This window comes from Erpetoichthys calabaricus, chromosome 16, assembly GCF_900747795.2.
Source record: "Erpetoichthys calabaricus chromosome 16, fErpCal1.3, whole genome shotgun sequence".
NCBI lineage: Eukaryota > Metazoa > Chordata > Cladistia > Polypteriformes > Polypteridae > Erpetoichthys > Erpetoichthys calabaricus.
Window position 1 is genome coordinate 72347950 of NC_041409.2, and position 12069 is coordinate 72360018.

A 12069-nucleotide genomic window follows, 5' to 3' on the forward strand; every position below is an offset into this window, starting at 1 on the left:
TCTAAAATATACAATTATATATTTCAAGGAGTTCACACTAAGATTGTTGAGGGTGCACCAACTGGCCAGCCAATCTAACTCCTTCTGATATGGCACCTCATCCCCATCTGTGATAAGGACAATCAGGGTGCTGTTATCAGCAAATTCAGCAGTTTAACAGATTGTACACCAATGACTGCTTCTTCAGTGTCCCGAGAGAAAAGAAGAGGAGACAGAACATAACCCTGGGGGGATCCTGACTAATATTCTGACATCTTCAGTGTCTGACACCTTTTACTTATAAAGTAAGAGATCCACATATATATGACCTAGTTCACATTCATGTGGAGAGGTTTACGGTAGAGAAGCTCTGATATAATTGTATTAAATGCAGAAATGAAATCCACAACATTTTACTGCATTGAAATTTTATTCTCATATTCCATGGAAGCCAGACACAAATCTTTAGAATTATTATGCAAACTTACCATACTACATATACTGTATATAGGTTTCTATTACAAAAACAAAAAATTGCAATAGCAAACAAGCGAAACATAAAATGGGAAGCAGATGAAATTGTGCCATATATCCCAGGGAAGTGACAGGAGCAAACAATCCCCAGGTGTTTTCATTGTAGAGCCTGTAGCTGCATTATCATTTTGGTCCGTCATTATCTGCGACGCTGTTTGCTACGAAGGACATTACATAACATACAGATTTGTAGGGGTGTCTTTATTTAGTAATGAAAGTACTTTATAAAATAATCAATGTCAAAGAGGTTCACTGTTGGTAATGTTATGATTTTATCTGTTTTTGTAGTGCTGTGATTGCACTTTGAAGGCTATAAAGTCACACATTGTTTAAATCTTATAATCTCCTGCAGATGAACTTTAGCTAGTCAGGGTGGAAGCAAACAAAGCATTCACAGGAGAGAGCCAAATAAAGTATTTTTTGCTTCTTTGCTTTTTCTTTGATTATATCAGTTTGTGAATTGTATATTAGGTATAAATCAGTCTTTAAGCTCACCTGTAAACTGAATTTGGAAGATGGTTGTACATGTGAGACAGTGCTAGGTTTATTGTTTGCCAGAGTAATTACTTTTAGTATGATAAAGATTACAAATTGAATGTTTCATCTTAAGGACTTTCTTTACTGTAACATTGTGAAAACCAAGATGAATCCAAACATTGGATGTAAATGTGGACGGAGCTTTATATTAGGAACTTTTAAAGCAGTGCTAATATTTGTGATATTACACCGTTTGCTAGAATGTATTTTGCTATGCATTTACTAATAAAATACTTTACTTTTTTCATTCCAACAGATGGCCATGCCTGAAACATTAGTACTTATGCATAGATTGTTATACGTATGCATGGCACAAAAGCGGGAAAAAAATCCCAATACCTTGGGTGTTGCTGCTTCTCCCATGTTTTATTCACGACATCCAAACCCGAAAGATGATAGCAATAGCAATTTTGCTTATAATTCCAGCAACTTGTGCCCACTGTCACCACCTTAGGGAGGATGGAGGCTGACAAAGGGGGCAACACCCTGAATGAATTCCTCAGTAGAGAAAAATGGTGATGTGACCCAGATTCACTCGTATTCACAAGTATTTACTAAAGAGATGTGCACGACGAAGCTCAAAGAAAGTTTCTTGACAACCTGGAAGCCCGACTGGCCAGTATGGCTGGTTAAATGGGCAGATTTGAACTCTCTGCTTCACAAGAGAACTGCAAAAACACAGTAGGTCTTTTAAAATGCACCAATATCATTCCATTAAGAAGAAAAAAAACATCTAAAGTCTGCAGTTAAGATCCTCCTAACCTGCAAATATCAAAAATGGGTTTATGTATATATGCTTAGATTTCAAATGCTTAGGATAAAACACATGGTTAATGAGGAATTTAACAAGAGAAATTAGCAAAATAATGATATCATTAGGAACTTACCAATGACTAATTAAATAGTGAATTTGAAGTGAACTGGTTCAAGTGCTTTAAGGATTTTACATTAAAGAGCGAGGGGAAAGAAAAACATTATAGAGCAATAGGTTACCTGGTTTTGTATCTCAGCCTTCTTCATTCTGACAAAAAAACACATGAGATTACTTTATTTCATGTCACATAGTAACACTGTGTTGCCTGAAGATTCAGGTCTGGAACTTGGATGTCAATGCTTTTCCAGAGTTTGTAGAAAGCCTTGATCAGAGAGCTCACATGAAATAATTTTTCTTGAGGTTATGAGGTTCCCTTTCACAGGTGTCTGACTGCAGTGAGGTTTAGTATAACTTTTTAGTCTCATTCATGTTCTGATATCATTGCATTAGCACTCCTTTACAAAGGCCCCCACCAAAACCTTTCTGTGATCTATTGATGGATTTAGTTGTTTTTGGCAAAACACAAGTCCATACCGACCTCTGCTGCCAGCCCTTAATCGCAGATTGCATTTCATCCTCTTTTCATTTCTTTCTAACAGTGATGTGTTCCTTGCCTGCTTACATCAATTATCACAGCACCACAAACTGCTGAGAAACACATTTGAGAGCAGGATCTTCAGCCACAGGTGGCAAGGAATTGTGGGAGATATTCTTGCCCAGCTAACCAACAGAGATGATGTAAGAATTTTTAAATGACAGTTTCCTATGGTTTAAAAATCCTTGAAGATAAAGGTAAAGCTATTTTTACAATAGATGCAGACTTACAGCCAGAGGCTAAGGTCCCAAATTACACTTTTGATTAATTGTATGGGTCTCTTGAGTAGTTTCTAAAAATGCAAGAATACGAGTGCTACACATTATTTTATTATACATATGTTATACACTTTCTGGAAATTATAAACAAAAATAAATCTATTCAAAATGTAAGCTAAATAGCTTTCCTGAATTGAAATTAAATTCATACACTGCCATTCTGAAGTGAAAGTGAAATAAAAACCAAAGGAATAAGGTTTTTTTTCCCCATATTCGGCTTGACTGTTTGTTAGATTAACTGGCAATTCTAAATTGGCCTAGTGGGAGTGTGGACTGGCACCTCATTTGGGGTTGGTTGCTGCTTTCCTCCTCTTGGGATAGGCTTTGGCATCCTGACTTTTGAATTGGATTACACACATTTGAGAAATTATGCATTTGTTTTTCATGTACAGAAGAAGCATTAAGTTTAACCATCCAATCATTTCTAGTCCACTTCTCCAGTTAAGGTCATGAGAATTCCTCAGAATTCTACACACAACACCCCATAATGACAACGTGAAAAAAGTTTACTTGGTTTTTGCAAATTTATTAAAAATAAAAAAAACTGAGAAATCACATATACATAAGTATTCACAGCCTTTGCTCAATATTTTGTCGATGCACCTTTGGCAGCAATTACAGCCTCAAGTCTTTTTGAATATGATGCCACAAGCTTGGCACACCTATCCTTGGCCAGTTTCGCCCATTCCTCTTTGCAGCACCTGTCAAGCTCCATCAGGTTGGATGGGAAGCGTCGGTGCACAGCCATTTTAAGATCTCTCCAGAGATGTTCAATAGGATTCAAGTCTGGGCTCTGGCTGGGCCACTCAAGGACATTCACAGAGTTGTCCTGAAGCCACTCCTTTGATATCTTGGCTGTGTGCTTAGGGTCGTTGTCCTGCTGAAAGATGAACCGTCGCCCCAGTCTGAGGTCAAGAGCGGTCTGGAGCAGGTTTTCATCCAGGATAATAATAATAATAATTCATTACATTTATATAGCGGTTTTCTCAGTACTCAAAGCGCTATCCACACAGGGAGGAACCGGGAAGGATGTCTCCGTACATTGTTGCAGTCATCTTTCCCTTTATCCTGACTAGTCTCCCATTCCCTGCCACTGAAAAACATCCCCACAGCATGATGCTGCCACCACCATGCTTCACTGTAGGGATGGTATTGGCCTGGTGATGAGCAGTGCCTGGTTTCCTCCAAACGTGACGTCTGGTATTCACACCAAAGAGTTCAATCTTTGTCTCATCAGACCAGAGAATTTTCTTTCTCATGGTCTGAGAGTCCTTCAGGTGCCTTTTCGCAAACTTCAGGCGGGCTGCCATGTGTCTTTTACTAAGGAGTGGTTTCTGTCTGGCCATTCTACCATACAGGCCTGATTGGTGGATTGCTGCAGAGATGGTGGTCCTTCTGGAAGGTTCTCCTCTCTCCACAGAGGACCTCTGGAGCTCTGACAGAGTGACCATCAGATTCTTGGTCACCTCCCTGACTAAGGCCCTTCTCCCCCGATCGCTCAGTTTAGATGGCCGGCCAGCTCTAGGAAGAGTCCTGGTGGTTTCGAACTTCTTCCACTTACGGATGATGGAGGCCACTGTGCTCATTGGGACCTTCAAAGAAGCAGAAATGTTTCTGTAACCTTCTCCAGATTTGTGCCTCGAGACAATCCTGTCTCGGAGGTCTACAGACAATTCCTTTGACTTCATGCTTGGTTTGTGCTCTGACATGAACTGTCAACTGTGGGACCTTATATAGACAGGTGTGTGCCTTTCCAAATCATGTCCAATCAACTGAATTTACCACAGGTGGACTCCAATTAAGCTGCAGAAACATCTCAAGGATGATCAGGGGAAACAGGATGCACCTGAGCTCAATTTTGAGCTTCATGGCAAAGGCTGTGAATACTTATGTACATGTGCTTTCTCAATTTTTAATAAATTTGGAAAAACCTCGAGTAAACTTTTTTCACATTGTCATTATGGGGTGTTGTGTGTAGAATTCTGAGGAAAAAAATGAATTTAATCTATTTTGGAATAAGGCTGTAACATAACAAAATGTGGAAAAAGAGATGCGCTGTGAATACTTTCCGGATGCGCTGTATTAGGCAGTATAGTATGGGAGAGGGGAATGATTTAAAAAAAAAAAAACAGAACAAAAACACATCCAACAAACAAGAGGACACCATTCAGTCTATCAAGCTGATTTGGGTAGCTAAGTTATCCTAGTATCTCATCCAGATATTTTTTTTTAAGTTGTCAAGTTTTCTCTTTCAACTACATGACTTCCCCTTAATTTACTATTGCACTGAAAGAGTGCTACTCTGTCATTTTATCAGTGTCTTTGAGAATTTTAAAAGGTTGGCTTAAGTTTCTGTATAGTCATCCCTGCTCAAGACTAAGGAAATTAAACCCCCAGCCTGTTAAGAGTGTGACATGCCCTGTAGACCTGCAGTGTATTTGGTTGATCTTCTCTGCACAAGGTTATGGAGCTTCCATGTCTTTTTATTGTGATGCAGCAAACCAAACTGGATACAGCAGTCTGGATGTAGCCTCACTAGTGCATTATACTATTTGAGCATCACATGCATTGATTTATACGGTTTTGAAGACCAACAAGTTTTTCTGGGATTATTTCTGCTCCCTCCTTGGTGAGGGCCGTCTCTCCAATTTTGGTGTCATCTGTGAACTTCAAAAGTTTGCTAATCAATTCAGACTTTGCATTATTCAGATAAATTAGAAGGAGTAATGGTCTAAGCACAGCGCACCCTCAACACCCTTTAGAACATGAGAACAAGATAAACAGATTAGTAGGGTAGTTTTTGTATAAGTGGGTTATAACTGCATATTTAATAGATACATGCATTATTTATTTTTCAGGGTAATTTTCTGGACATCTATTTGACATATTTCAGAATTTTCCCATCATGTCACTCATTGTTCTGTTTGTCAAGGGATCAAAATTACAGATCATTTGCCCAGGTAAGACATGGCTTATAATTTCTATGATTCAGTAGCAGTTTTTGGGTGGGCATTCTTCTGGTTGCACCTGCCTGGGCCTATGAGGAGTAGCCCAGGGTTTATTACTTTTTTTTTTTTTTTTGTCTTTCCTCGCTCTAGTGCAAACAAAAGCAGCTGGAGAGCCTGATGTCGGCTCCTCTCTCTAGGATTTCCTCATATCTGTCACATGTTCAGGTAATCCAGTGCTCAGTACAGAAATGTCATATGCTTAGCCTGACACACTTTACTATTTGCTGAAGTCTGTGCCAGATTCTGACAGCGTGTAAATTATAAAATAATTATAATAACCCATTAAGGGGTTATTATCTAATTTTATTTATAGTTATTTAAAAGTTTCTTTTTGATGCTGCTGTATTTGTTGCAGTGACTGATGAATACAAGAATTAAGACAACCCTGGTAAATTGAAAACATATTTATGTAATGTTTTGCAGTTTAAAATTACATGGTATCTTATAACTTTTTCCTTATTTATTATATTTTCATTACAAAACACAGAATATTTATTGAAATGTATAATTTCTCAGACACAAGGTTTGCCTTTCTTATTATAATCATTGAGTGCTAAGTAGATAACACAAAGTTGCTAAGAATGCTTCAAAGCTTTAAAAAAAATCTTCCCACTTATTACTTGGTAGAATATATCTAGATGGACACACAATGAGCACCCTGACCACTATTTTTTGGGCCTGAGTGAGAAGAGACTTCAGGAGTTTCTCCGCTGTTCTCACATCTTCCTGAAGGAAGCCTGCAGCCAATTTAACCAGTGGCCTACAGAGGGCAGGTTAGTTTCTGATTTAACTTCTACATCATCATTCTTAAATCTGATTTTTAAGAGCAAAATGTTCAGATTCTGTAAATGATCATTGGACACTTCTCATGACCAGCATTTTGATTGTGATGTCATAAATTCCATGTCATTATAGCCAAAATATTTTATGTTTAAAAAAAAAAAAAAAAATCTCCAGAAAGCATTCATCTGCTGTCCTCAGATTTTCACATTTTATTATGTTGCAAATTCATATTAGCATCTGTGTGCAGGACAGCCATACTAATGTGACTGAAGCAGATATTGAAATGATTTAGAAATGGGCATGCAAGTAAGCCAAGATAATCTAAAATTGCAATCAAGAAAAAATGACAAAACTATTGAAATCTAATAAAATACTCCAGCACATTATGACCCATACCATACTTGGGCAGATTTGAAGTGTGGCACAGGCCGAGACGTTAATTAAAAGGCAGAAAGACTCTTTGCACTACAGAAACAGACTGTGTGTCATTTTAATACAACTGTTGATTTTTATTTTCCGAGTTTAATTCTTTTGTTACCTATAGAATGTTTGATAGTTTCCTGTCTGCTCTCTTTCTGGAATTTCAGCCATACTTCTCTGGAATCAGCAAGCCCATCTCCACCAAGTCACAGCAGCTTAGATATAAGTCACAGCCTAAGCAGCTGCACTACTAGGGACAGTGGGGTTGTGTGTGAAGATGGGGGCAGTAGAGCCATATCTGAGGTGATCACCCGGTAAGTTTTCTGTACTTTAATTTATTCAATTTATGCAGTATGGAGAAACTCATCCTTGGCTAACCACAATCAGATGTGCAGCATTTTTTCCTGCAATATTTGGAGTAATGTGTTAGTTTACACAATTATCTTCCAAACATGGTCAAAAAATTGTTATAAGTGGTAAATTGCAACATAGGCAACATCTCGCCTTTGCCCTGGGACACTGTGCATCAAGAAATGCAGAAATATCACCAACAAAGAGTCACTTTAGTGAAAATTAACATTAACTTGAGGAGGGTCCAGACTAGAGGATTGTCTAAAAATTCAGAAGCTATACAGTACTATACCTTGACAGGTGAGCCCCTGTATCAGACCTTTTAAACCTTCTAGTTATATATTTACAGATGGTAAATATTACAATTATTTCATAATTGTATTTTATAAACATTGCGAGTGCACACATTAAAAGTATAATTAGCCCAGGATGAATGGAAAGAGGATGAGAAGAGCAAAGATCTGGAGCGAGTATAAATGTAAGGTAGAAATAATTCAAAACTGATCAGCCTGGATCGCTTTTTAAATTGAAAGACCTATTACATCTCATGGCAAGTTACAGCAATTCAGGTATTGTGGCATTTGGGGTATTGCAGAACACTAGCTGAAACCTCCTACTGTAATAATATTTCAGTTGCTATTTAATGGTGAACAGGTTATATCTGATACAATTACATGGAGTGGAAAGGAGTCCGGAGGGTTTTGCAAATATGATGAGCTAAAAAAGTGAGAACATAAATGTGCAATCCAGACTCTGAAGTACAACCTCCTCCTAGTCGGCAACGTGGAATATATCACCCTGTTGATGCCCATTTTTAATCTTGGAAACAGAAATGATTCACGTCTGTGTGAACACACTAAAGGCAAGTCATTCTGAGCGCTGCTGTCTTCAGCCAGGCAACTTTTTAAAAATGCCTTTAAATGTAAACTTGTGGTTTACATTTGACTGTCTTGCTGCTGCTGCCTACAAGCCTGTTATTGACAGAAGCAGCTCTTCATTATCCAAGCCAGAAGTTCTTATGTGTGTCTGTTGATTATAATATCTATACATAATTATACTATACTGTACATACATAGGTACATTTCCTTCTCTTGAACTTCTGTAAAGTTTTCATTTCCCCTTGGAAACAAAGTGTATCTAATCTAATTAAATAAATACTATTTAGGATTGGTTGGGATGGACTGGTTGCATTTAACAGTATCATGCAGTCAGTATCATGGAAGTAGGGTCAATTTAAAATCCCTAACCCACTTGCTGTGCACATTTTTGTGATGATCGAGAACCTGTTGGGACAGAGAAACTGTCGGGACAAGGTCCATATGGACAGTGAGCATGCTAGGATTCAGCCGCACTAACTGTAAGACACTGGTTCTAGACCAGGGGCCTGTGGCCCACTAAGGGGTCCCAGTAAACTTCAAGGGGAGCTGCAAGATTGATGAAGGCAATTATATAATAGTAAGACATTACTGAAATCATTAAAATTCAAGCCACATAAGGTGTGTCAAACTTGATCACAGGACTAGAACTGCCACACAGGTCTTTGTTTTGTTTTTATTCAAAAGACATTACCTACAGCAGTTTATGACAATTATTTTTCATAAAGACCCCCTTTAAAGTGCAATTCATGTATAGATTTATGTATTTTACCTGGACTACATTTATACTGGCCATTACAATAATCTCTATTGCCCACATTATGTCCAGAAAAATATCAGGTGGGCTCCTAAAATATGAACAGCAGTTTGGGGTTTAGTGGTTGCTCACGTTTATCTGTGCCTGCAGGTAGTATCTAATGACCCAAGAAGAAAAATGAAAAGAAGGTGACACACCACACTGCCATAAAGAACTTCATTGTTTTAGCTGAAGGAAAATATGCGAGTGTCTCATGAAGGACATTGTAGGTGGACTTTATGCTTGTCCCTGCTACTGTTCAGTCCACTTTTAGAGCTGCACAGGTGTCAGGGTTGGCCGTCCATCTATAGCTTATCTGACTGTTGCTATTGCCCTAGGCAATGTTTTAGTATTTTCTTCTGACTGACTGTTGTACATGGAGCAAAAAATATCTCATTTGCATTTCCTCTCATATTAAATGGGAGTATCAGTGATGGGAATGTTCTGTGGCTGAATCCAGAGGACGACAAAGAAGTACAGTAGCTTAAGTTAAAAAAACATCTGCAGTGACTAATTCTGAATTTTAAAAGTTACCTTTGATTTTTATTTTCAAAAACACTTGATCGATCATTTTATACTTAACTAGACAGGTGACCTGTCAAAGACGGGTAATAGAATACATTTTACAATATTTGATATTTCTTGCCCTATAGTACCTTCCAGGCCTTTTCTCAGTATCCACGTACACCTGAACCTCTCTTGACTGACGTTCCTTTTGTTGATCACCTGCTCCTCATACTGTCATTATTTTTGAAGTGCTTTGCTCACCACAACCCCCCTCCCCTTTCTGCTTTTATCTCGTACTTCACGTCTTTGAAGGCAACTCTTAGCGTACCCGACAGTAACCTGGACTTGCACTACCTTGAAGTGACACGTGAATCCTGTGCTTTTACTTCTCCTCGTAGGTCTGACACTTGCACTCTCTCTTGCAATCATGTTACCAAAGCCAAACTGACAAATTAGATAGCTCCCAGGGACTGGACACGCTCACACAGCCTTTGGTGTTTTATTAAATAGTAGATTTAAAAAGTAATGCTGAAGCCCAGGATGAGTAGTGAGCAGTTTTTGTTGTTATCAAAACTCTGCAGTAACAAACTCTACACTTGGGTAATTACTGATTACTCATTTATTTATTTGTGGCAGGATTAAGAAATTCAAGCACTAATAAAAATAACTTATTTTAAGGCTGTTTCTGAAGTGGCCTGTCAATGGTGTTGTACATTTTTATTACTAGCAAGTAAGCTTACATTAATGAATAGTAAGTTCAAAAACAAGCACCTTTGTCAAGATTGCAGCAAAAGTACAAAAGGGTAATAAATAAATATCATGGCCTGTGTAGGGGGCCCAGACACATCCTCATGGCACATTGGGGGACCCTGGAGGAATACAGGTTGAGAACCACTGGATATTTATGGCAGGAGCACAAAACAAGGTGTTGCTGTACAGACCACAACAACATAAACACAAGGCAAATATAAACAGTATCGAGTCTAGAGAATGTCATCTTGGTACTCTCTCTTTTTTTTTTCTTTAGCCTTGAAAAACTAACCACTGCTCCCATGCACCATGCAGAGAAGCTCACAAAATGGCCAAGTGACCCATATTCACTAGGAAATGAACAGAAGTTTTCCTGCCTTAATGATAACAGTAAAGAACTAAAAGCTATCCGGGACCCTGAAACTGTGCCTTATGAGGACTATTCCACTTCTCACCACAGCAAGATGAAATTCAATCATGGTCCTTTACGGAAAGTCAGCCAGACAGACCAAGATGGTGAATCTGTACTCAACAGATCAGAGAAAAAGTCACTAATGAACTGGGAGATGAACTGTGACACAGACATAGAAGGGGATGATTTGTGTGAAGCTTCGGTTTTCGATTATCATTCCGTTTCCTCTTCTGAGTCCAGCAGTGAAATGACAAATGTTCGGGAACACAGACCAACAAAGCTTGAAGAAAAATCAGGCATACTAGGAGAAGGTGATGCAACGGATGAAGAAGCACATCCTGTGTTAATAAAACTCACCCCAAGACGCAACAAGCATCCTCTGGGAAGACGTTCTCAAAGGCCTGGGACTGCGCCTCCCTGTGATGTGGTCACTGATAGGAGAAAGTTTCACACAGACACACCACACAGGCCTGAAACAGCACAATGCCAAAGAGAGGGGCTCACTCCTGGGCCTAGTCAAGAGAAGCATATAGGGACTACAATCTCAAGCGCTTTCCCGGATATAGTTGCTTTAACATCAAACTGCTGCACCCCATGGGAGGAAAAACAGGTAGGTGAGGCGGCAGTAAATCATCAGTGACTTGAAAGAGGGGTCATGAGGTTTAGCTAACACAGCCTCTGGAGTCTGTCACGTCAGTAATCCAACCTGTATACTTGTGCATGTAAAATTGGACAAAAGTGAAGAGACAATTCAAACTACAACTCCAAACTTAACATTGAACCCTTCGTTCATACTGAGCACCATCCCAAAATACACTGCAGGACAGGTACAGTACATACATTTTAGTGCAATTTTTCATTGTGTTGCATGGGAAGCTTAAATGAGTTGCTAAGGGTCACATCGCCACTGAGTACAGTGCAGCCCCTTAACTAGGCCTCAAATACTACTTAAACATATTGTGAATTACCAAGAAAACAACCTGCACACTTAGCAAGGAGTAGGCAAAGAGAGCTTCTCCTCCTCCTCCTCCTCCCCAGTCACTGGCCTGGTAAAAGCTCTCTCTCTAGCACTTCTCCCACAATATACAAGTATTTATGCATAAAGGATTTTGCCCAGCTTGGAGTTTGGCACAGCATCAAACCTCAGGTTCAAAGTCCATATAATTTGATTTACTCTTTGATATTACACATTTTAAATAAATGGGTAAAACTGGACACTTTTTTTCTTTTAGGGACTATTGGTATTATAAATGTAGCAAGTTGGTGGTATAAAGAGCAGTGGTGCCTTTGATTTCAGACACAAGTGCTTCCCTTTTTGGATATTTCATGACTATTCACTTTCTGCCAGAGGTCCCCACTTTTTGCTTTTTCCACAGTTCAAAGAAATTTTACCATGTCTGCTGGCTGAAGTACAAGACAGACTGGAATCT

The 12069-nt window shown here is 38.8% G+C and overlaps 1 protein-coding gene across 2 annotated transcripts in view; it reads left to right on the forward strand.

Annotated features, from left to right (window-relative positions):
- Positions 1–12069, forward strand: part of LOC114666717 (rho guanine nucleotide exchange factor 33-like) — a 40842-nt gene that overhangs the window by 26852 nt on the left and 1921 nt on the right. For both annotated transcript variants that reach the window (XM_028821684.2, XM_028821683.2), the window contains exons 9-14: positions 2464–2602; positions 5596–5697; positions 5836–5910; positions 6373–6518; positions 7116–7262; positions 10505–11249. In XM_028821684.2, coding sequence (XP_028677517.2) covers positions 2464–2602; positions 5596–5697; positions 5836–5910; positions 6373–6518; positions 7116–7262; positions 10505–11249 — 1354 coding nt within the window. The remainder of the gene's footprint in view (positions 1–2463; positions 2603–5595; positions 5698–5835; positions 5911–6372; positions 6519–7115; positions 7263–10504; positions 11250–12069) is intronic.